General features: G+C 39.3%; 1 protein-coding gene across 1 annotated transcript in view; it reads right to left on the bottom strand.

Moving 5' to 3' along the window:
- The window catches only part of LOC133633672 (CUB and sushi domain-containing protein 1-like), a 1183208-nt gene that overhangs the window by 68350 nt on the left and 1088286 nt on the right, over positions 1-26572 (bottom strand). The window contains exons 56-59 of the mRNA XM_062026293.1: positions 22110-22283; positions 18941-19114; positions 15355-15543; positions 5580-5756 (exon numbers count right to left, since the gene is read on the bottom strand). Of these exons, the coding sequence (XP_061882277.1) occupies positions 5580-5756; positions 15355-15543; positions 18941-19114; positions 22110-22283 (714 nt within the window). The remainder of the gene's footprint in view (positions 1-5579; positions 5757-15354; positions 15544-18940; positions 19115-22109; positions 22284-26572) is intronic.

Genomic DNA, 26572 nt, shown 5'->3' with positions numbered 1-26572 from the left:
GACTTGACTCTGTAACTTCACCTTGCCTTTCCTTATACTCACCACCATTTGGCACCCTGGCATCAACTTCCACTTGTGGAAGTGTTGAAGCCAAGAAGAATTATAATGGACTTTCCATCCCATTATGTACAGTCGTGGTGAAATGTTTACATACACTTGTAAAGAACATAATGTCATGGCTGTCTTGAGTTTCCAATAATTTCTACAACTCTTATTTTTTTGTGATAGAGTGATTGGAGCACATACTTGTTTGTCACAAAAAACATTCATGAAGTTTGGTTGTTTTATGAATTTATTATGGGTCTACTGAAAATGTGACCAAATCTGCTGGGTCAAAAGTATACATACAGCAATGTTAATATTTGATTACATTTCCCTTGGCAAGTTTCACTGCAATAAGGCACTTTTGGTAGCCATCCACAAGCTTCTGGCAAGCTTCTGGTGGAGTTTTTGACCACTACTTTTGAAAAAATTGGTGCAGTTCAGCTAAATGTGTTGGTTTTCTGACATGGACTTGTTTCTTCAGCATTGTCCACACATTTAAGTCAGGAATTTGGGAAGGCCATTCTAAAACCTTCATTCTAGCCTAATTTAGCCATTCCTTTACCACTTTTGACGTGTGTTTGTGGTCATTGTCCTGTTGGAACACCCAACTGCGCCCAAGACCCAACCTCCGGGCTGATGATTTTAGCTTGTCCTGAAGAATTTGGAGGTAATCCTCCTTTTTCATTGTCCCATTTACTATCTGTAAAGCACCAGTTCCATTGGCAGCAAAACAGGCCCAGAGCATAATACTACCACCACCATGCTTGACCAGAAGCTTGCCAGAAGCTTGTGGATGGCTACCAAAAGTGCCTTATTGCAGTGAAACTTGCCAAGGGAAATGTAATCAAATATTAACGTTGCTGTATGTATACTTTTGACACAGCAGATTTGGTCACATTTTCAGTAGAACCATAATAAATTCATAAAAGAACCAAACTTCATGAATGTTTTTGTGACCAACAAGTATGTGCTCCAATCACTCTATCACAAAAAAATAAGAGTTATAGAAATTATTGGAAACTCAAGACAGCCATGACATTATGTTTTTTACAAGTGTATGAAAACTTTTGACCACGACTGTAAATCAAAAGTTAATGTTTCAGCAGCAGTTGTAAGAAGTGTTTTGTACTCAAATAAGCTATCAGTAAGGGTATGACATATAGCAGCACAAATGATCATGTTTACACTGTTGGGGGGTGGGGCTCCCTTAGTGATAGGGTGACTGTCAGACTCACGGTTTCCCCGTGTGAGGTGCCCTAAACACTTTACCAGGAATGGCGTCCGGGGACCAAATGCATGAACCACCATATCTGGCCCCTCTCAATGAGGAGAAGCAGTGGCTGGAAACACGATCATTTTGGCCACTTTTATGTCATAACATTACTGATGATTTATTTGAGTATAAAATACTTCTGACATCTAAAGCTAAAACATAAACTTTGATTTACATAAAGTGATGGAAAATCCATTATAGTTGTTTTTGGCTTCAACACCATCAAGATTGTGAGTGGATGCCAGGGTGCCAACTAGTGGTGAGTTTAGAGAAATGCAAGGTGAAGTTACAGAGACAAGTCTTTTTCAACTTTGAATCGCTGAACGGACACACAACACTTACATGGCAAACGTTTCGCAAATGTTGGGTGTAAAAATACAGCTAATCAGGCTTCCAGCCATATACAAATCTGATTAAAGACACATTTTTTTTACACACACACACACACACAAGTCATAGACGCAGCTTGCCTTACACATACACACATCTGAATACAAAGACAGAACTCTTCAACGGCAGAAACGTCGCAAAAAAGGTAATACAAAGACAATCGAGGAAATACGGCAAACAGATTTTTTGTTTTGTTTTACCCAGATAAATCCTAATACGGACAGGCAACTCTGATTACACACACACACATTGAGATACAGACAAACACATTTGTTTACAGACACGTGAATTGGATTACAGACTTAATATGGAAGACTTAATGTCACGGCCCAGGCGCATCCCAATGCACACTCATCTGTGCGCTCTGATGAGCGCACCTCCAAGAGCGAACCTGCGTGTGCCACTCCTGCAGAGACTGCGCCGGTGCACAGCTGCAATCAATTACCAGCAATCAGCACACCTGAAGCTGATCATCAGACCCGCCTTCAAAAGCCTGCACAACCTGCTATCCCGCGCCAGAACGTAGTCATCTGTTCCCGTACAGTAAGCCTACACGTCAAGCTCTATGCGCACTCTTTGCTCTCTGTGTTTTTCACCCCCGTCGTTTTTATCGTCTCGTGTCCTCCCTTGTCGTCCTCCCTGCAGCCTGCCTTCGTTCCACGTTACGAGCTGTGTGTCTCGTCTTCCCGCATTCCTTTTGCTTCCCTGGCTACCTCTTGGATCTCGACCTCCCGCTTGGACACGGACCTTTGACGCCTCTCTATCGCCCCAACTTCCTGCCTGCTCACGGACCTCCGAGCTTGTCTTGTGCCCCCTGGACTTCCTCACCTCTCGCGCAACACTCCTGGTAACACTCACTAATTCCCACATATAGTCGCACACCATACATATTTGGATGAGTTCACACTCCATTCCCCTTGTTGATTGATATTATTATTTTGTATTTATAAATAGTATATATTCTTATATACAAAATAAAACATAGAGCTAAACTACGCCCCTGCTGTCTGTGCCGTCTCCTCCTCCTGTACACATAACACTTAATATGGAAGCGCTAAAAACTACAACATGGATGACGGGGAAAAGACGCAGTCAAAGTGGAGGCAGTAAATAACACCACCCAAAAAATGGCGCATCCTGAAGAGACGTTCAAAAAGCGGCTTGAAAACATCTGTAAAACATCATCTATGCCAAATTTTCACCAAAAAGTAACCATTACATATTACGTAGACCACACAAGTGTTCTAAATGTAGAAAAACAATCTTAATATGACCCCTATGAGGTTTCTAGGCTGCAATCAGTACCAGTAAGGGCCTTAATCGCTCCAAAATTGGCCCCTTGTCTTCACATACAATCCGGTTTAGCGCTGGCAAAACTTGTTATTAACCTATTACTCTTAGAAATTAAAACACCCTGTCATTGAATGGAGACAAGTCAAACAAGCTCCAGACGGAAAACGGTCGCACATGCTGAAGCTTGTCCCTTTAAATTGCCTACAAGCTCATTGGTTGGCTTTCTGGGGCTGCCTTCTTGCAAACGTGGCAAGCACTGACAGCACTCTTGCAGCAGCTGACCAATCAGCGGTCAGATGCAAGATTAGGGTGAGTTGGCCTCCATATGGCAATGTAAATCACAAATACATGAGACAAATATAAAATTCAAAGCGCAACAGCATACGTTTCAGTATTTTGTGCCAGCGGACATGGTTCGATAACCACCCAGGCCATACAAAGTAAAGTTATTTATTTCGCTCAGTAAATGTGTTATTTTGTACAAAAAAAAAAAATTGAACAATTTGTTTCTCATTCATGTTACTCCAAAACATTCAACTAATTCTTTCAAACCATGCCCCTGTAAGCAAGACAGTTGTGTCCCCACACTTTTGAACCCCAAATTTCATCCCTGTGTATATGGATGTATGCATACAGGTATATATTTTTGATGTTCCGTATGTCCTAAAATATCAGAAAAATTAAGTTTACAACATATACTTTTTTCCTCTTCCTGTTGTTTTATACTGTACTTACTATACAATCTGGTTACAATACACCAGCACAACATGCAAATACTGTATGTACAGGTCTTAAGAATGTTTTCAGGAGCACACTAACTTGATTCCTTCAATAGCCTGTGTTTTTTTTACCGCTCAAACATTTATAAATGAGACAAACTTTAGGGGAAAATAATACAAATAAATAAATAAATACAGCACAATGAACAAAATACTACAGTAATTACAGTCAACAGAAAATCCACTGAATAAAACATTTTCAATCAAGCAACAACAAATGAAGATAAATATGCAGATGAGTTGTACTGTTTTTGCACTTACTGTAACAGGCATTATGTGGTTTTGTCTACATAGTAGTTCTTGAATATTAATAGTACAATTGAACCATAGACATGGCTGGGTATTTACAGTGTACAATTTATTGCTCATCCAGTATCACTGGCAAGAAAGGTGTCATTCTAAATGGTTTTAGTAATTTTATGCGACTTAGACACTTAAACATAAGCTATCTTTTGGAAAGAAAATGCATCTGTGAGGCCATCTTTGGTTGCAGAGAAGCACACTAACTACAGGCTGTACATACAGTGAGAGTCCCACGCAAACCAGCATAACTTTGCATTTAGGCTAGGCTAAAATTGTTCTAGCAGTGAAAGCGCTGAGCGTGTCACAACTTTAGGAGCTTAAATTCCACCGGTAGGGATTTGTGAGTTTAAAAGCTCCCACCGCGTCGCTGTGCATCTCAATGAGGTTATCCAGCTGCAGGATGGATTCTGCCCTGCTGAGCCTTCTGGTCCGGGGCCAACCGAGCGAGCTTATTGCGTTCCGGCTGTTGAGACAGTTGACGCTGGCTTTGGAAATGATCAGTTGTAGTGTTATGAGGTGTGCATAATAGCTGTACTTGACAACATAAGTTTCCTACCTACTTCTCAACCTTTCTATTCTTTACACAGGTAGACCACAACTCTTATTCACTTGCATTGCAGTTAAGTAATATTGTTTGGATTTGGAGTTATTGGTGTTGTTTAATACAACCTATGCATTTCATTTGTTGAATACTTACAAGGTATCTTTTTGGGTTTCTTCAAGAAAGAAGGAATGCATTTGTAAAAATGAAAAATAAAATGTCTGATAAGTAATTCTGAGGAATTACTCTTGAGTTTTAAGCAGCATAGGATACATTGTGTCTATTGTTGTTGGTAATCAATCTGGTAAAGCGATCATGGTTTTGAATTTGTGAAAAGACATCCATCCATCCATCCATTTTCTACCCCTTGTCCCTTTCAGGGTCACGGGGTGTGCTGTAGCCTATCTCAACTGCATTCGCGTGGTAGGCCCTTTCAAAAATATTTCTGATCTCATCTTTTTGGTATGCAACTGGTGAGCAACAAGCCAAATTATAGAAAATACAATGATCAAGAGCAAATACAGTACATACTGCAAATGTATAATTCCTGACAGTATTACTGTAAGTGTATTGTTTCACAATTGTTTTTCTAAATTGTATTTGTTTTGTTTTATTACACTTGTTGCTATTCCATTGTTTTGATTATTTTTAGATTCATGAGCAACTTTTTACAATGTGCTGGTAAACTCACTTTGGACTTTTTTATTTATTTATTTGAGAGATAGAGTCCTCTTTGATGCTTTCATCAGATCCGATGATATGCACCATATTTCCTTTTTCGCATTTATTTGAATGGCTGTGCTGATGGGAGAAGCTGTGACCCAGTAAGGTTAGGGCTTTTTGAAACAACCTGCTTTGCACACAAAAAAGTATGTCTTAATGTTTGCTAAAGTTTGTATTTTTGGAATCAAGTAAATACAAAAACTTGAAAATGTGCAACGCCGAGCGCTTTTACCTGTGCAGTAAGGCGGTGCCCTGCTCCATGTGCCGTCTTCTTGACAGTGGCGTGTAGCATTGCCCACCAGCACCCCTCCTGGCAGACAGGAGTATTGCAGCACTGAGCCATACGTCCAGCTGCGTGTCCCAGACAAGACCACACTTGGGGGCAAACCAGGGTCTCCACAAGAAATAGCTGGAGAAACAGTTAGAGGTTTGAAGGAGGTTAAGGGAGTGCTAATGTAGTCGGGAATGTGTCCAAGTATAGATCGCTTCTACTTCTGCATTAAGTGCTACAGCTAGGTCACTGCTGTAGGAAGGAAGAGGAAGTGATATGTTGTGTATGGTAAAAATGTATTTATAAAAGTCCATTGATAACTTTATAGACACAATGTAAAGTCTGAGTTTATATCCTAAAATCACAAGGCCAAATGAAATCTCAGGACACAGCACCACACATATTGATAATAATTTTACTAATGATTTTGATAATACCACAAGTGGTCTGCTAATATCTGACATCAGTAATCATCTGCCAGTTTTCACAATTTCAAGATGGAAACTACAAGAAGAGGAACATTGATGACAGAAAGACATTCTGAAGAATATGTACAGAACAAAGTATGACAGCTTTCAAGAATGACCTAAGATATCAAAGTTGGGACATGTATACAGTGAAAATGATGTAGACGATGCATATAACATTTTTTTTTAATACTTCACAATGCTTTATGGCGAACACTGTCCATTGAAACAACATAGTAAGAAGCAAAAGAAAAACAATTAACTTTGGATGACAAAAGGACTGAAAAATGCTTGCAACAAGAAAATACATTATATAGAACATTTAATAACAAAGATCTACAGAAGCAGAAAACAAGTACAAAACATATAAGAACAAGCTAACTGGCATACTAAGAACATTCAGGCAAGAACATTACATTCAATTATTGGACCGGAACAAAAAACAATATGAGAGCAACATGGAGCATCCTAAATAGCATGATTAAAAATGGTGCTAAGAATGATTACCCTGTGTACATCTGAGACGGAAATGTAAAAAATGACAATCTAAATTAAGTAGTTGAAAGCTTCAATAAGTACTTTGTGAACATTGGACCAAATCTGGAGGAAAAGCTTCCAGATTCAAGTTCAGTTAAGGACTTAATTGACACTATAGACATAAATCTCAACTCGATGTTCGTCGAAAGTGTGACAACTGACTGTAACTGAATTGATATGGAAATTATTTAAAAAAAAGATTATTGAAGAGATTTTAAAATATAGCAGCAACCTATCATTTTAACGAGCAAATTCCCAGTCAAAATGAAAATAGCAAAAATCGTACAGATTTATCAATTATAATAGTTTAATGAACAAATTAGAACGGTATAGCATCAGAGGGTTGGTCTTGAACTGGATAAGAAGCTACTTAACCAACAGGAAGCAATATGTGAAGATAGGCGAACAGACTTCTACAGAGCTAAACATATCTTGTGGCATATCTCAGGGATCAATACTGAGACCAAAATTGTTCAATCTTTATACAAACGACATTTGTAAAGTTACAAATGACTTAAAGTTAATATTATTTGCATATGACACGACTGCATCTTGTTCAGGAGAGAACACACATAAGATAATACAAATAAAAACAAAATAAATTAACAAAATAAAAAGATGGTTTATCAAAAAAAGACTATCTTTGAATCTCAGTAAAACTAAAATAAAGTTTTTATTTAACAGTAGAATGGAAGGTCAAACACAAATATAAAGGTTAAAGAGGAACTGCACGTTTTTTGGAATGTTGTCTATAAATCAATACCCTTATGTGAGACAAGCACACATACAGTATGTTTATCTTTTTTTTATGCATTCTCACTAGAAAATAAATGTGAGCAAGTCAGCTTGAAATGGAGCCTCTGGGAGTCGCTCTATTCTGCCTATAAAGCGCTTAAAAAACATCCAAACACTTCCATCAACGTTTTATATACATGATGCAAGTATATATGTAATGTAGTAACAGGCACATTCATGATAACATTTAATATGTATGTATTTTGCTCATTTTGAGCATATGACGGCACATTCATTTCACAAAGCATCACAACATTCGTTTTTTTCTTTAGCATCACTGACAGCCATGAGAGCCAACAAACATTATAAAACAAACGCTTACTGTACAATGTCTGCTCTCACTGGGATGCCGACTGTTAAGATGTTTATATATTCCTGTTTAAATGAATAATGACTCATAATCTTCATGAAGGGTTGAAAAAGAAAAGGGTGGGTGTAAAGCAGTGTCTTTCGTGTGCCTTTCTTGCCATTTCCAGGTCTAAGTTCACTGTCAGAATGTACCAACTTCTCAGTTCATGTCCACACCGTTTTACTATCAAGGTGAGAGACATGATTTTTTATGTAGAACAGTGTTTCTTAACCATTGTTGGGCCACAGGAGCCCCTTAGACGGCTGCCAAAAATATCTGTTTCTCAGCTGTTGGCCGTATGGACCGCACAGCACTCAGTTGTAATACATATTTCCACCACATGTGGCGGTAATGACAATATTCATTTAATTGTTTTCATTTATTTATTTATTTCAGGCAATGACATAAAAAAGTACAAAGTTGACAACATATACTAATATAAATTAATATAGTGCAAATTAATATATTGCAAAAGGTAATGTATAGTATGTAATGCATGATTGTCCAGTTTTGCCTGAAAGGGAGTGGGAAGAAGATAATTTATTCAATCCCACCCCCAGATCTCCATTCAGTGATTATTCACATGAGTTCACTGTTATTTTTTTCAAGGATTATAATACAGATGTTGTATCATAGTGGCATTACCACAGGTAAAAATAATTATTACACTGTAACAATAATTTGTATCAATAATGAATATACCAACAATGGTAATAGACAAAATGCCAACAATGGTAATAGACAACATAGTGGTAAGGAAACATTGAGCACATGTTAACACTTTGAGACAGAGTACAACAGCAGGTCAAATTAAAGACCCTCATCTCTATATTTGAACCAGACCCCATGTTTGTATAATAGTTTAAATCGATTAATAGTTTGGCATTGCTTGTGTTGTGAATCCAGTTTGTTCCATAGTTTTACTCCGCATACAGACACACAAAAACGTTTACGAGTGGTTTGAGCTTTCGGCAATAAGAAATATCCAAAGCCTCTCAAGTTATGAGCCTGCACTCGTCTTATAAAAAAACGTTGTAGATTAGGCGGCAATGAATTGTTAAATGCTTTATATAAGATTATTATTATTTTTATTTTTATTTTATTTTATTTTTATGTCCTGCCCAGCTTCTCAGGCAAATCATATAGTTGATGTAGATGCCCATATCGGCTGTTCAGATTTACTTTACAAAAGAGAAGTGTAGGATACTTCTCTTGTTGCCTTATTTGTATTTCGACTTTATTAAATGTATTTATATTATCATTTGGTGCAGCCGGGCCGGAGCAGGAGGGGATAGAAAGAGAAAAAAAGGAAGACAATGTGGGGACAAGAGGGGGATTAGACAGAGAGACAAAAACAACAACAGCAAACACAACAACAACAACAACAACAGAGCAACATCAGCAAATACGACATGTAAAAATATGATGGTAAAAGTAATAGCAAATAAGCAGTTAGCGAAAATAAAAAATAATACAGAAATGATAATGAGCATTATTATATAAGATTATTAATGTATTATATTTAACAAGGTCATCAAATTTGAGCAACTTTGATTGCATAATATTAAACAGAAGAAGTCAGGAGCTAAAGTCATATACGTTTCTTATGCACAACAATTATGAATACAATGGTAAAACTAATATTCACAGTTTATTAATTTAGTTTATTTTAGCACAACATAATTGTATATACATTTTTTGTCAGTTATTTATGAGTCTCCTTTTATGCAGTATATTTGGTTGGTACTCATTTTTCTTATCAGCCTAACCTAGGCCTAAGGTTTATGTGTTAAATAATAATTAACTAAAAATAAATTAACAAATTGTTTCATATAATTTGACAAGGTTGTAAACTGTAGGTTAGATTTAATTATTGAATATGATTAGTAAGATTGTCAATATTCGTAGTGGAAAAGTTGGGCCCTAAGGTCAAAAAGATTAAGAACCACTGATCTAGAATAAACTTTCACGAGGTCCAAGGTGAACAAGCAGCTCACCAGCTCATAATGTCAATATAAAAGTATTAGGAAGTTTGCTATCCAAGCTCTCTTTGATCAATGCGCCGCTTAATGTAGGTCGCTTATAATAACAATATTGCTCTGTGCTATGCGGGCTCTGTACCGAGGATGTCGTTGTGGCTTGTACAGCCCTTTGAGACACTTGTGATTTAGGGCTATATAAATAAACATTGATTGATTGAATATTGCTAATACTTGGCAAATATCCAGGCCACAAAATGCAAATGGAGTATTGTTGGCACTTTTTGGATGGTTGGGAGTTGGGAGAGTGGCCGTGCCAGCAACCTGAGGGTTCCTGGTTCAATCCCCACCTTCTATCAACCTCGTCACGTCCGTTGTGTCCTTGAGCAAGACACTTCACCCTTGCTCCTGATGGGTCGTGGTTAGGGCCTTGCATGGCAGCTCCCGCCATCAATGTGTGAATGTGTGTGTGAATGGGTGAATGTGGAAATAGTGTCAATGCGCTTTGAGTACCTTGAAGGTAGAAAAGCGCTATACAAGTATAACCCTTTTTTTTCCATTTATGGTTGAAATAGACACAATGACGTCATGGTTCCCAATGGCTCCATTGTAAGTGGACCTTTATTTACGTTTATTTACAGGTTGGAATTCGTAAAAAAAAAAAAAAACGTGTTCTTTTCTCTTGTGGATTTTAGGCAAAATTCTGTGTCTGAACATAACATTATTTGTTTGTTGTGTGTGTGTGTGTGTGTGTGTGTGTGTGTGTGTGGTAGTGGGGCATAGACTAAAAAGGTCGGACCAACAAGAGGGCGGGATATAGTACTTGCAGCTCAATTAAATAGCAAGCGTCTATATTATATTTGGTTTAGCTAAGTGTATAGCAAATGCATATTGTACAGTTTTGTCCAAAAAGCGAGTCAGCCTGAGCCAGCAATACCAACAATAATCCCAAATGAATTTTCTTTGAACGCCAACCCCTCAGTCAGTAACCTATTAGTCTTTGAAGAGCTTTCTTGGAAATCCTTCAAAGTGTCAGACATCAAACAACAAAATCTTCTATTTTCCTCTTCAATCTTTGAAAAATGGACATTTCACAGAGGTCAGATAGCACAGCTCTCTGGATGGCACAGATATGAAACTGCCCTCCATTTTCTATTTCTACCCAACAATTGCTCCTGCAACACCAAGCCCAAGTCGGATTACTCCGTCCTCTCCTTTCCCCCTCGGTCACCCGCCTCTCTTTCCCCGCAATTTTGTGATAAAACCTTGTTCCTGCAATGTAATACCCCATGCTCAGAGACCATGTCTATCTTGCCCTCTTGGTCCCATTCCTCATCTCTCCAAACATGCTGCTGTGTTCCCATTCTAAAGTCTAGTTGGCCTTTCAGAATTAGACATGTTTTCTCTGTTCCCATCTACTTCAATCTCTATCTGACTTTAATCTTAATCCACTATGGCCTTTCTTTTTATCTATCATTCTCATACAACAGAACATAAACACTAAACTTTGTATTCATTTCAGGGTAGACATTGATTGACCTTATGCAATGGCTTACATGAATGTTAATTTACCTAATCAAAGGTTTGTTTATATATGAAATCATACAATAGGAAGGGGATTCAGACGGCCCCATTTGTCGCAGGGTTTACCTGTCACATGGAACGTGACAAATAGGGGGCGTGCACTATCCACTATAGCCCCCAGATGGCACGATGGCATTGATTATCTTAAAATACGTTTTGTGGCAATTCCAACTTTGACCACAGCATCAGTTCAGTTCAGTTTCAGTTTATTTCGAACATGCATACGATACAATGTAATGTAAGTAGTAGGAAGAAGCAGAGCTTATTGAATCCTACCCCTTTTCATACCATAGCAATGTTATCCCATTTCCTTGTTCTCTGTAACAGAACAGTGAATGAGTAAATCATAAATAAATAATATACCATAGTAAGTAAACAAATGTTAAATACATAAATATTTTTTATCTAAAAAAAAAAAAAAAGGGTAGCATCATAATTAATTATAATTCTTGTTCTGTGTACTTTGTGAACACTTGTAGTTTGAACAGTCTCTTAAACTGAATCATATTGGTGCTTTGTTTGATTTCTTTGATTATCCATTCCATAATTTAATTCCACATACGGATATGCTAAAAGTTTTAAGTGTTGCACGAGCAACAAATGTTTTAAATTAGATTTAGCTCGAAGGTTAAATGTCTCCTCTTTTATTGAGAATAATTATTGTACATTCTTGGAGAGTTTGCTGTGTACATAATTTTAGCTGTTTGCAAATGCACCAAATCGTTGAATTTCAATATTTGGGATTCAATAAGTAAAGGGTTTGTGTGTTCTCTATAACAAACATTATGTATTATTATAATCTATCTTTTTTGTAACACCGTTAGTGAATGAAGCGCACATTTTGTACTTGTTTCCCCATATTTCTGCATAATAACTCAGATATGGTAACACTAGTGAGCAGTAGAGAATATGAAGTGATTTTTGCTCTTGAACATGTTTTGCTTTATTTATTATTGGCGTGTTTCTTGCTACTTTATGTTGTATATTTTTACATTAGATTTCCAGGTAATTTTATAATCTATTATTACACCCAACAATGTGTTTTCTTTTACACTTTCAATATCTTCTCTGTCTATTTGTAATTGTGTTTGACTTGTATTCTACTGTTACCAAACAACATTATTTTAGTTTTACTGAGATTCAAAGATTTTTGTCAAACCAACTTTTTCATTTGTTAATTTCTTCTGTTATTGTTTGTGTTAGCTTTTGTGTGTTCTCTCCTGAACAAAACACAGTTGTATCATCTGCAAATAATACTAATGTTAAGTGCTTTCTAACTTTACAAATGTCGTTTGTATAGAGATTGAACAATTTTGATCCAAGTATTGATCACTGAGGTACGCCACAAAATATTTTCAGTTCTGTAAAAGTGTGTTCGCCTATCTTCACATATTGATTCCTGTTTGTTTGTTCATATTGACTTTTTTTACATTTCCATCTAAGAAGTATTTAGGATGGTCCTTTTTAGGACCATTTTTAATAATGCTATTTAGGATGCCCCATGTTGCTCTCATATTGTTTTTGTTCTGGTCCAATAATTGTATGTAATATTCTTTTCTACATGTTCGAAGTATGCCAGTTAGCTTGTTCTTATACGTTTTGTACTTGTTTTCTGCTTGTGTAGATCTTTGTGTTATACATTTTCTATATAAAGTATTCTTCTTTTTGCAAGCATTTTTCAGTCCTTTTGTCATCCATGGTTAATTATTTTTATTTTTCTTCTTACTATGTCAATGGACAGTGTCTGCCATAAAGCATATTGAAGGTATTACAAAAATACTGTATGCATCATCTACATCATTTTCACTGTAGACATTGTCCCAACTCTGTTTTCTCAGATCATGTTTGAAAGCTGTCATACTTTGTTTTATTCATATTTTTCAAAAACAAATGTTTAATCAATGTTCCTCTTCTTGTAGTTTCCGTCATAGATTATGAAAACTGGCAGATGATCAATGATTTTGCATATTTGCAGGCCACTTTTGTTTAGTGAGGTGCTCGTTCATGTACACATTTGTGCCCTTCAGCCTTTTTCCCTGTGTCAGCAATGCTATTTTGGATTTCCTGTTGGCGAGCTTAACAATGGCGACTGGTGTGGTATTGTAGTCTCTTCTATTCAGTGATATGCACGCATCAATGGTGTTAATATCAATATAAATTCCCTTTGATTGCAGAAAGTTGACCACTTGTTGCTCCGTTGAAGCAGCATCCATGTTATCTGGTTCTCCTCTGTTGTCAACTGCTCTTGCATAGGATCGAGGATTGATGCGTAATTATGTCATTCTGTTGTGTAAACTGATCCCTTTCCTCTTTGAAGTTTTCCAAAACAGTGATATTCAATAGATTGGTGACATCTTGTTGTCTGGCATTGGGCTGTTGTCTCAATGCAGCCATCTCCTCCCTGAAGTTCTTCAAATCAGTGTTTTCTTGTTGCATGGTATGCAACTGTTGGCGCAACGATGCATTCTCCTTGTTCAGCTTCTCCACCTGCTGTTTTAAAATGCATTCATTTCTTCTCTGAACTTTCTAAATTCCACTATATCTTTACAATTTTATATTCTGTCTTTGCACCAGCACCAGCAAAAGGGACTCAAACCGGATTGATAATCTAATCCGGAAAGCCGGCCAAACTATTGGCACGCAATTGGAGGCGTTTGTGTCAGTGAGGGACAGGAGGTCACTGGACAAACTGCTGGCCATCATAGACAATCCTGCCCACCCACTCCACCTGACAATTAAGGGACAGCGGAGTTCATACTCCAACAGGCTCCTTCAACTTCCTTCCCGCACTGTTCGATTCAAGAACTCCTTCATTCCACACTCCATCCAGCTGTATAATCACTCGCCATATAGCAATAGATGACATCTGCCTATTACCTGACACCTGACATGTTAGCTACTTCTCTTTGTTTATAATGTCTATTTTCTATTTCCTGCTGGACCTATTCTCTATTTTATGCTGCTGCTGTCATATAGACTGTATATACTGTAATATTGTACATGGTCATTGGTTTATATTGTATATATGTTATAGACATAATATAATATATCTGTATATAAATTACTCTGTACACATATTATGTATATATTCGTATATATGTTAGATTTTTTTATAGCTATATTAGTCTATTTATACCTGCATTGTCCTTTCCATTATTGTAACTGAGCTACTGTGTTGAACAATTTCCCTTGTGGATCATTAAAGTTTGTCTAAGTCTAAGTCTAAGTCTTGATTACCTGTTCTTGGATATCTGCAACATCTTTTTGTACACCGTTGATCATCTGTTCCTCGAGAGTGTTGACCTTGCTTTGTAGAGTTCCTACCAACTTTTTCCAGTCTGGTTCCACCCCTGATAACGGCGTATTACCCCGTTGGCGACTTATTGTCGTGCTCATGGTTGCTCAGCGGCGAAGTGGAGCCATTGGTGTTGTTCGCTTCTGCAGCAGGCTGCGGCTCTATGGTGTTTTTTTGGTTTTGGGTTTTTTTCCCCACTTAATTTTGCACTGGCCAGGGCTGTGTCCGCCTTTCTTGTAGATCACTTCTAAAATATGTTCAACTCCTTCGTTTTTGTTGTTTAGCTTTGGGTTACTAGGCAACGGCTTTGAGCTAGCATTTAGCCAGTTAGCCCCCGGCTTTCCGGTGCTTTCGGTTCGCTTATTTTAGCGAATCTGTGCCTTCCGCTGGGCAGAGTTGATGTTGAATATGTTAGCAAGTTGTCTTGCTGCCGTGATCACAATCAGTAGTCGGAAATTACAGTTTTTTTTAAGCAAAAACTGTACTGTTGGGAGCGGAGCTCTTCTAGTTTACTTCCTCCCTCGGAAACAGGAAATTACGTTGAGTTGCTATGGAGAGTGGCGCTTTCCAACCTTTTTTAGCAGACTACATTGCAAAATGATTACACCCCCCAGCCCTCCACAACGCAAAATCTACCCAGGAATGGGGCCATATGAATCCCTTTACTACCGTACAAACATTTTAAGTATTTCAATTTATGTTCTGAAAAGGGTCACCCGTCTATACTCACCTAAGCAGCGAGGGGTGTGTTTGTCCCAGCGTCCATCATGTTGGCATGTGAGGAGAGCAGAGCCCAGCAGGTAGAAGCCTCGTTTACAGTGGATGGCAACAGTTACACCATAGCTGAAGACTTCTGGGTAACGTAGGCCTGACTGCCGAACACCATTCTCCACATGTCCAGGATCCGAACAGTTTACCACTGGAGTGGCAGACAAATGAAAATGTGAGAAACTGTGTAGTTTGTGCAAACTATGCAAAGTATAACATCATGTTTGCCAATTCAACCTGAAATTCATTTATGTAATTAATTATTTTTTTTAATGATTAATTAAAAAAGGAACAACACAATGTCTGTGATGTCTACTTATGTTTACCTACAATTAAATCAATACATTCTTAAGTCGGCCTATTGAAAATATTTATTCCGATATGAAAGGGGGCTACACTAAACAAAACAGTTTGGTCAATTGTTGTATAGACAGGAACCTTTCACGACAAGACTTGTTTTTCACATACTATCATACTATTGCCAATATGAAATGACCAAAGATGAGTAAAATTACAAGAAAATGTTGTAATATTATGACGAAAGATGTAATGTTATGTGAATCAAGTGAGACTTTTAGTTTTGTATTTTTTCAAAGAAAAGTCATAATGTAATGACAACAAAGACTGAAGGTCCAAAACTCCCATAAAAAAAACCTTATTGCAACACAATACAAAGATCTGTCACATTTAAATTTGGTAAAACAGCATCATCCTTAGCAGTCGGTATCTTTAAAAAAAAAAATTGGGACCTGAAAACAAAAATGGCCGACAATCTGTGCGTATATCTTACTGTACAGGGTCTTCAATGATTTCCATGCGTACTTACTGTCATGATACACATGTAAATCCCTTAATAAGTTTTTAGTTGGCGAAATATTAGTACTGTAATATTTGTAGAGAATTATAATACAAAAAAATTAAATTACACAAATCTGCTTTGTTACCTTTAACACAAAGCTAATATGTAGATGTTTTGCTCAGATGGCTGAGCATATATTGATTTATATTGTCTTGGTTTTTAATATATTTATTGTACAAAAATGTATCAAAGTGGCCCACTACATCATTAACATTTTCTGTATGTGGCCTTCGCTGGACAAAGATGGACACCCCTGTTCTAAAGGCCTAATGTTGGTCAACAATTTCAGTTTTGTTTTTTAACATGACATACACACAGACTCTGAAGTCCATGGCGCGGCATGGAATATGAATATAAGCGTGTGTTCGAATGTGAGGGCACCCTAGTGTAGTGTTTATCAAATAGTGGGTCTGGACCCCATGGCAAGCAGCAGGGAAGATGTTCATTATTTGTGCCTTGACGCTGAACCTGGCCCGCCACTTCATCCTGGAGCATCTGGACTCCCCAGGAACCTACGCTAGGATCCTGTTTTTGGACTTCAGTTCTGCCTTCAACACCATCCTCCCTGGACTGCTACGAGACAAGCTCTACCAGCTCAGCGTGCCCGAGTCCCTCTGCAGTTGGATCAATGACTTCCTGACAGACCGAAGACAGCACGTGCGGCTAGGGACGATTGTCTTGGACAGTCGAACCACGAACACTGGTACTCCTCAGGGCTGTGTACTTTCCCCCTGGCTCTTCTCCCTGTGTACAAACTGCTGCACCTCCAGTCACCAGTCCGTAAAGCTGCTCAGGTTTGCGGACGACACTACCCGGGCTCATCTCAGATGGCGACGAGTCCGCCTACAGGAGAGAGGTGGACCGGCTGGCGTCCTGGTGCAGCCTCAACAACCTGGAGCTGAACGCCCAGAAAACAGTGGAGATGATCATGGACTTCAGGAAAGTCACAGGCCCATCATCCCCCCTCACCCTGATTGACTCTCCCACCCCCGTCTCCATTGTGGACTCCTTCCGTTTCTTGGGCACCACCATCACCCAAGACCTCAAGTGGGAGCCGACCATCAGCTCCCTCATCAAGAAGGCCCAGCAGAGGATGTACTTCCTGCGGCAGTTGAGGAAACTTAAGGTGCCGACCGAAATGCTGGTGCTGTTTTACTCAGCCATCATCGAGTCCATCCTCACCTACTCCATCCCCGTGTGGTTCCCCGGTGCCGCAGTCCAGGTTAAGCATTGACTGCAGCGCACCGTACGTGCTGCTGAGAAGGTGACTGGCTGCAAGCTCCCATCCTTCCAGGACCTGTTCTCCACCAGGACCAGGAGGCGTGTGGGTTGGATCACAGCTGACTCTTCTCACCCTGGACACAAACTATTCTCCCCTCAGGCAGGAGACTACGGTCCATCCAGACCCACACCTCCCGCCACCTGAACAGTTTTTTCCCCTCGGCCTTTAGACACACGAACAATAACAAGATCTGATAGCTCAGTTATAGCTCTTTTTATTACCTATTCTGTGTTATATGTGTATTATGTTGCACGATTGCACTAAGAAAAATTCCTAGTTTGTGAACCCGTTCTCAAACAATGGCAATAAAAACTATTCTGATTCTGATTCTGTCTCTGATTCTAGTATTCATGTTAGAACGAAAAACAAGCCTGCAGCTAGGTGGCAGCAGCGCTCAGTCTAATCAACAGTCTCCCTGTTTTACTCAGCAGAGGTAGTAAGTACACAGGAACACGCGTGTACAGAGATAACGGAGGTGAAGGGAAGGAGACAGTAATGGAAAAAAAAGGAGTTGTCAGCGCCATACATAAAGAAGTAACTCACTCAGTGTGTTGTACAGAAAGATAAATAAATATTAATAAGTTGTCAAAAGTAATTCAAGTCGGGGGGGCACAACATTTTCTGTCCCCCATGTGGGTCATTGACAGAAAATAATTTAAAAGCACTGCCATAGAGGAACAAAGAAAGTTTCAGCATCATAATTGACAGCTGCTGCTGAGAGGAGAGAGGTGGGGGGAAGAAAGCAAATAATGAGGGCGCTGCAGAGAGCAAGCAGGCAGGAATAAATCCCTTCAATGAAAGACCCATGTGAGCAACTGTGCTGTATCGATCTGCAACCTGTGACCGGGCAGAATGCCCGAGTGTGTGCGTGTTTAATACATCCTAACGGCAACAACACCACAATGTCTGTGGAGGTTGGGAATGTAACAAACACGCACGGTCAGCTGAGGCTGGATTCCTGAAAATGTGCTTAGCCGTGTGTGTGTGTGTGTGTGTGTGTGTGTGTGTGTGTGTGTGTGTGTGTGTGTGTGTGTGTATTTTGTCTGAATTTTGTTTTGTGCAGTCACAACATTAGGTACACCTGCACACTTAATGAGATCACAAACAGGATGTGTATCGCTGTATCAAAGGTTTTGCCATGGCAAATCTAATAATGGACACCGCGAGCCAGCAGAAACATAATAATTTGTTATTGTAACTGATCGATACAGGGAAATGATGATAATAACGCAAATGCATGACGGGCTCGTTGTACATCAATAGAAAAATATGCACACTAAAAAATAAAATGTCACTTTTCAAATGTCCCTCGGGGATTAATAAAGTATTTCTGATCTGATCTGATAACTCCAGCATTGAGGTCCACAATAATGTGTAGACTGTGTGAACTGTATATGTGCTTCTGACCTTTGCAGAGAGGTAGGGGGCTGCTCCACTGCCCGTTGAGTCGACATTGAGCACGTGCATTTCCACTCAGGATGTAACCTTTATTGCAGGTGAAGTTGACGACGTCATTGAGGTTGAACTCGCTGCCGTTTGTCCGTCCATTGGCTGGGTTGCCGGGGTGGCCGCAAGTGATGGCTGAGGGTAGGGATGAGAGATTGAAAGATTGATGGTCAATACAATGCAATACACATTATCAAATGTAAGACAAGCATTGCCCCGAGCAGTACACTTCGTTAGATACATCTGCACAACACAATGGCATCTGTCTTAGGACTGTCACGATTGAAATGTTGAATTGAGATTAATCACATTTTGTCACATAGCGACAATGTGATGATAATTAATCATGATTAATCGCAAACAGAATATTTTTGTTGTTGTTTTTATTCTGTTTATCTTATTAAAAAGTACACCTTACATTGGAATATACCGTTTTTTTTATTCATGCAAAAGTATTTTGGAATAAACAGTGTGCTTTTTTAAACAGCACAAAATGAACACAAACAGACACACACACATGATGCAAGACAATTTCCACCTGGGGTTTATTTCCATCCCTAAGTGCTCTCTTTTTCTCTTAATTAAATACATCCATCCATCCATTTTCTACCGCTTGTCCCTTTCGGGGTCATGGGGGGTGCTGTAACCTATCTCAGCTGCAGGCAGGGTACACCCAGGACAAGTCGCCACCTCATCGCAGGGCCAACACAGATAGACAGACAACATTCACACACTAGGGCCAATTTAGTGTTGCCAACCAACCTATCCCCAGGTGCATGTCTTTGGAGGTGGGAGGAAGTCGGAGTACCCGGAGGGAACCCACGCAGTCACGGGGAGAACATGCAAACTAATGAAATACATATAACATTTTATTTTTTATAAAAACATTTCCCACTAATTCTGTCACTAGTTCTCACTTGGGCTCGTCACTCAATTGTCTGTCAGTCTGGGTTCCGGCGTAGTTGCACATGCGTCATTTGCGCTTGTTTGGGAGCGTGCCAAGTAGACTGGGAGCGTGTTAACCAGAAACCACCATGTACAAAAGAACTACCTGCCAACGCAGTCATGTATTGCTTCCTTGTGGAAACAAAAAAGCAAGCCCAAATAAGCAACAAGGCAAGGCAAGGCAAGGCAACTTTATTTGTATAGCGCTTTTCATACACAAGGCAGACTCAAAGTGCTTCACAGACAACAAAGTGAAATGAAAGAAAATAAAAGCAAAATTAAAATGCAGACAATAAAAATAAAAACAGTGCGGACGTTAAAAGTTAAAAGATTAAAAGATTTAGCTGAAAGCTAAGGTGAACATAAAAGTCTTCAGTCTAGTTTTAAAAGTAGTGAGAGTTGGGGAGAGTCTGACATCTTCAGGAAGTTTATTCCAGCTATGTGTTGCATAGTGACTGAATGATGCTCTCCCTTGATTTGAGTTTACTCTTGGAACCGCTAACAGATTGGTCTCAGAAGATCTTAGTGATCTAGAGGGCTTTTATAGTGGGAGCATATCAGTGATGTACTTCGGCCCTAGACCATGTAGTGATTTATATGTGAGCAGGAGGATTTTGAAATCAATTCTCTGATGTACAGGGAGCCAATGTAAGGATTTAAGAATTGGTGTAATGTGCTCACATTTTTTGGTCTTTGTTAGAACTCTAGCAGCAGCGTTCTGAACAAGCTGTAGCTGCCTGACAGTTTTTTTGGGAAGACCTGCAAGGAGACCATTACAATAGTCTAGCCTACTGGTAATAAAGGCATGTACAAGTTTTTCAAAGTCTTGAGCTGACATGAGCCCTCTAAGTCTTTTTACATTTTTGAGGTGATAGTAGGCCGATTTTGTTACTGATTTGATGTGACTGTCGAAATGTAAATCAGAATCTAAAACAACCCCAAGATTTGTGGTTTTATTTGAGGTTGTCAGGGACAGTGATTGAAGGTGTTGGACGACTTTAAACAACACATTAAATTTTTATTTTGTATTATTATTTTTTTTTAATCCTGCACTACCATGAGCTAATGCAACAAAATGTTGTTTTTATCTGTACTGTAAAGTTCAAATTTGAATGACAATAAAAAAGGAAGTCTAAAAACAAGCTCCATTAACCACAACTCATGCAATTTGCAAAAAATAAAATAAAAGCTAGAAAGCTAGGAACTTCCGTCGGTTATAACTAGTGATGTGGTTGGATATAACTTTGGTCTTGTGGAGACAGCGACCTGCTAGGGCTTTGAAGCTATACCTTTTTGTTTATCTATTTCTGCTTAGTATTTGTTCTTGTGGCTCAATAACAGCTGCTTTTCCACCGCTTCGAAACGGACTGAGAGTCACAGGACACACTTAACCGTGGGGCGGCATAGCTCGGTTGGTAGAGTGGCCGTGCCATCCTAGTCACTCCCGTTGTGTCCTTGGGCAAGACACTTTACCCACCTGCTCCCAGTGCCACCCACACTGGTTTAAATGTAACTTAGATATTGGGTTTCACTATGTAAAGTGCTTTGAGTTACTAGAGAAAAGCGCTATAAAAATATAATTCACTTCACTTCACATTAATCCTGCGATTAAAAAAATTGTGCCGTTAAAAGACACTTTTGTTAACTTGTCATTATTGTTTTAACTTTGACAGTCCCCATAATTATATAAAAAAATAGATTGTGCTGATGTACCTAATTCTGTGGCTAATGAATATAATGTTTACAAAGTACAAAGAAAAGGAATCCTGATAAACATTTTGAACTTTATTGAAAATGTGATAATCTTAGTCATCTCATTATGTGAATCACAACTTAACTTTTTTATTGTTCATTGATTTAAATTCTGTAACAATTTGAGAACAGGAAGTGAACATGTGTTATTAATTGCTATGATATTGAAAAGTGGTAGGATTAAATAAACTCTGCTTCTTCCTACTTTGTTTCGGACATGTTGTAATATGAAAATATGTATGGATTATGTGAAATATGTGTATCATATTGTAAAGGTTTGCATGTTCGAAACAAACTTAAACAACAACAACAAAACATGAGTTTATTTTTAGCAGATGTTCATTTGTCTTAGTAAATTTTCAGCTTCACCCATTGTGTAAAATGAATGTAGATCCTTACACAGTGTTCTGTATTAGTTATAGTCTGCACTTACGGACACAAACAGGTGTTGTTCCAGACCACCGATGGTCTTGTTGGCAGATTCTGACTGATGTGCCAATCAGCCGATATCCCAGCATGCACTGGTAGACCACTGTGTCGCGGTAACTTGAGCCGTCACCGCTAATGTGCCCATTGACGATAGGATCTGGAGAGTCACAGTGGCCAGCTAAAAGAAAGAAAAAAACATCACATTACAAAAAAATACAAAAATACAACTAAACCAATTAAGTGCAGAATTGTTTGTCCTTTAAGGTATTTTTTTCTGCATTTTGCCATAGTTATTTTTATATTACTCCATTATACATGATCCACTCCAGCCCTAAACACAAATACCAAACATATAATGTTTTTATTTTTTATTTTAACCCTTCGAAAGCCTTTTGACCAAATTATGTCACAGCTTTAAACTTAGTATGAATTTGCACAACATGAGTTATTGTATTAATTTAAACCTGTGACATTATTTCATCAAAATACTTCTAAAAGGGTCACAAAAATAATTAAAAAAAAAACAAAAAAAACATTACATGTTAGATATTTCTGTTTAGGACTGAATTTGAGGGAAACAAATAAAAAATCAAGATTTTTTTAAACTTAAAACATGTAATGACTTTTAAGTCCAGTTTGGCTTTGAAGATCATTCAAATCCAATGTGCCCACAGGGTTAAAAGAATGTGTTTTCTTTGACCGTTTACAACAATAATTAGACATAGAAATAACATAAACAGAAAACTAATGTTATTGTGAGCATGCCCTAAGCTTTGTCCACACATGCAACAGTCAGTGCTTTGAATCGTCAGTGCTTTGAGGCAGTATTAAACATTAAGTAATACAATGTCTCAGTGGTACAGTAGATCATTTGAGTTATTTGGGGCATGTTATGTATATAGATGATCTTTTTTGGTTGATCTAATTTTCACGGCTCAAACCACGGCACTTGTTGCATCTACATGTACTGTACACATGGACAAATGTATTCGAACAGTTGACAAAGGAAATGCAAATATAAGATTGAAAGTTTGATTGTAATACTAATAGCAAACAGTAGAAGTAGCTTGTCACATGAGTTAAGTTAAAGTTAAAGTACCAATGATTGTCACGGTACACAAATCACCAGTTATTTTGAAGAGGAGCAGAGAAACAGCCCAAACGCGTCCACCTCTACGTTTGACAGATGTTGTTGTTAGGGTCTTATTCAGCATTTCTCCGCTTTCAAATACATTGAGTCAGATTGATGCCAAATAGCTTAATTTTGGTCTCATCTGATGAGAACATGTTCCTCTAAACCTTTTCTGGATCATTCAGGTGTTAATTGGCAAATTTCAGATGGGCTTGTATACTGTATATGCTGTCTTAAAGGCCTACTGAAATGATTTTTTTTTATTTAAACGGGAATAGCAGATCCATTCTGTGTGTCATACTTGATCATTTCGCGATATTGCCATATTTTTGCTGAAAGGATTTAATATAGAAAATCGACGATAAAGTTCGCAACTTCTGCTCGCTGATAAAAAAAAGCCTTGCCTGTACCGGAAGTAGCGTGACATCACAGGAGCTAGTATTCCTCACAATTCCCCATTGTTTACAATGGAGCGAGAGAGATTCGGACCGAGAAAGTGATGATTACCCCATTAATTTCAGCGAGGATGAAAGATTCGTAGATGAGGAACGTTACAGTGAAGGACTTGAGAGACAGTGATGGACGTATCTTTTTTCGCTCTGACCGTAACTTAGGTACAAGCTGGCTCATTGGATTCCACACTCTCCTTTTTTTATTGTGGATCACGGATTTGTATGTTAAACCACCTCGGATACTATATCCTCTTGAAAATGAGAGTCAAGAACGCAAAATGGACATTCAGTGCCTTTTATCTCCACGACAATACATCGGCGAAATGCTTTAGCTACGAGCTAACGTGATAGCATCGTGCTTTAACTGCATATAGAAACAAAAAAATAAACCTCTGACTGGAAGGATAGATAGAAAATCAACAATACTATTAAACCGTGGACATGTAAATACACGGTTAATGCTTTCCAGGCTGGCGAAGGTTAACAATGCTGTGCTAACGACGCCATTGAAGCTAACTTAGCAACGGGACCTCACAGAGCTATGCTAAAAACATTAGCTCTCCACCTACGCCAGCCAGCCCTCATCTACTCATCAACACCCGTGCTCACCTGCGTTCCAGCGATCGGCAGAAGGACGAAGGACTTCACCCGATGCGTTTGGCGGCCCAGAGACGTAGGAAGTCAAGGTGAGGTCGGCGGCTAGCGCGGCTAGCGCGGCTAGCGCGGCTAGCGCGGCTAGCGCTCCAACAAAGTCCTCCTGGTTGTGTTGCTGTAGTCCGCTGCTAATACACCGATCCCACCTACAACTGTCTTCTTTGCAGCCTTCATTGTTCATTAAACAAATTGCAAAAGATGTCCAAAATACTGTGGAATTATGAAACGAAAACAGAGCTTTTTGTATAGGATTCTACGGGTACCATAACTTCCGTTACTCTGACTTCGTCACGCGCATACGTCATCATACCGCGACGTTTCAGCCGGATATTTCCCGGGAAGTTTTAAAAGTCACTTTATAAGTTAACCCGGCCGTATTGGCATGTGTTGCAATGTTAAGATTTCGTCATTGATATATAAACTATCAGACTGCGTGGTCGGTAGTAGTAGGTTTCAGTAGGCCTTTAAGCAGGGGTACCTTGTCGTCACCCTGTATCTCGGTCTCAGTGCATTACAGGGGTGTTAAAGGAGATTGCCCCAAGGGCCACATCCTGAAAAATCAATGAATGCTGACAGAGAGTGTTATTATTAGTAGCAGTATTGTAGTTATTAGTTATTGTTTACATTTATTACCCCTTTGTTTTGTTTTTTCAATGATTTCCTTATTTAATTAATCTACATCACAGGGTTAATAATATATATATATATATATATATATATATATATATATATATATATATATATATATATATATATATATATATATATATATATATATATATATATATATATATATATATATATATATATATTCTTACAATAAAGACCTGAGAGAAACAACGTTGTGTTTCCTGCCCTTGCCACATTGGTGACCCCGACAATGTTTCACGCAGAAGAGGAAGTTGTGTCTTTAACGGCCATGTCGCCCCAACTCCAGCAACCTGCATTTGTCGCCGCAGCGACAAAGCTTCCGGAGTTTTGGCAGAGTGACCCGATATCATGGTTCCGGCACATCGAGGCACTTTTCAGATAGACTTCTTTCCCTGCCTGTCTTGGACGATAGTACCGCCGTTCATTTGATGTACAATATGCTGTCGCTGCTGGGGTCTGATGAGGGCGGGTTCATTTTTCCGCATCTTTTCTTGCGGCAGCTTCCACCTGCGGTCGGTGCGGTGTTTGCTAACTCCGCTTCTCTGGCCTCCGGCGACTACCGGGGCTTGGCTGAAGAAGCTGACCGGGTGTTTCTGGCTTCCGGACGGTTTGCCATGCAGAGTGTAGAAGCGGGCCCCCCGCAGAGGATGGAGAACACGGACCCAGCGGTAGTCGCTAACCGGAAGCGGCGGGAGGGGAGCCTGTACTTCTTCCATCAATAATTTGGCGCCAAAGCTCGATGGTGTGTGCCTCCATGCACCTTCACGATCCTGAGAAACTCCAATACCAGCGCTCAGTAATGGCTGTGGGCGCCGGCGAAGCATGCGAGCTGCTCTTCATTGCCGACTCCTTGTCAATGAGACGTATCCTGGTGGACTCCGGTTCACAAGTCAGCGTGTTACCTGCCACGGACACGGACTAGGCGGCAGGTGGCTGCGAGCCACTGGTGAGTGCCGATAATGGCTTGTCAATCGACACTTTCGGCTCCAGGTTGGTGACTGTGTGCTTCCACCGACGCAAATTCCAGTGGGACTTTGTCATCGCCGCCATCACGGTCCCCATTATTGGCGTGGATTTTCTGTGTGCTAATGGACTGCTTGTTGATGTTGCTAATCGCTGTTTGATTGATGCTGTATCTTTTTCAACTTTTACATGTAAGGCGGGAGGACTTGGACCGGTAACACACGCTAATTATTTAGCATCTGGTGACATTTTTAAGCGTTTGCTGGCGGATTTTCCGACGCTGATCACTCCCGCTTTTTATACCGTGGACACTAAACATGGTGTTGAAGATTTCATTCCCACGGTGGGCCCGCCAGTTTTTTCCCGCGCGCACCGCCTTGATGCGGCTAACTCAGCCATTGCTAAAGAGGAGTTTGCTACTATGGAGCGTTTAGGCATCGTGAGGCATTCTAATAGCCTGTAGGCCTCGGCCGGTTACTGGTTCGTGGTTATCACCAGGTCCTGGTGCATGCCGAGGACGTGCCCATGACCGCAGTAATAACTTTTTGAGTTCCTGCGTATGCCTTTTGGCCTGAAGGGGGCAGCACAAACTTTCAAAGATTAATGCATTCAATT

This window comes from Entelurus aequoreus, linkage group LG02 (assembly GCF_033978785.1).
Source record: "Entelurus aequoreus isolate RoL-2023_Sb linkage group LG02, RoL_Eaeq_v1.1, whole genome shotgun sequence".
Taxonomy (NCBI): Eukaryota; Metazoa; Chordata; class Actinopteri; order Syngnathiformes; family Syngnathidae; genus Entelurus; species Entelurus aequoreus.
Note: the sequence above shows the minus strand (reverse complement) of the source record. Positions and strands in the feature narration are given on the sequence as shown.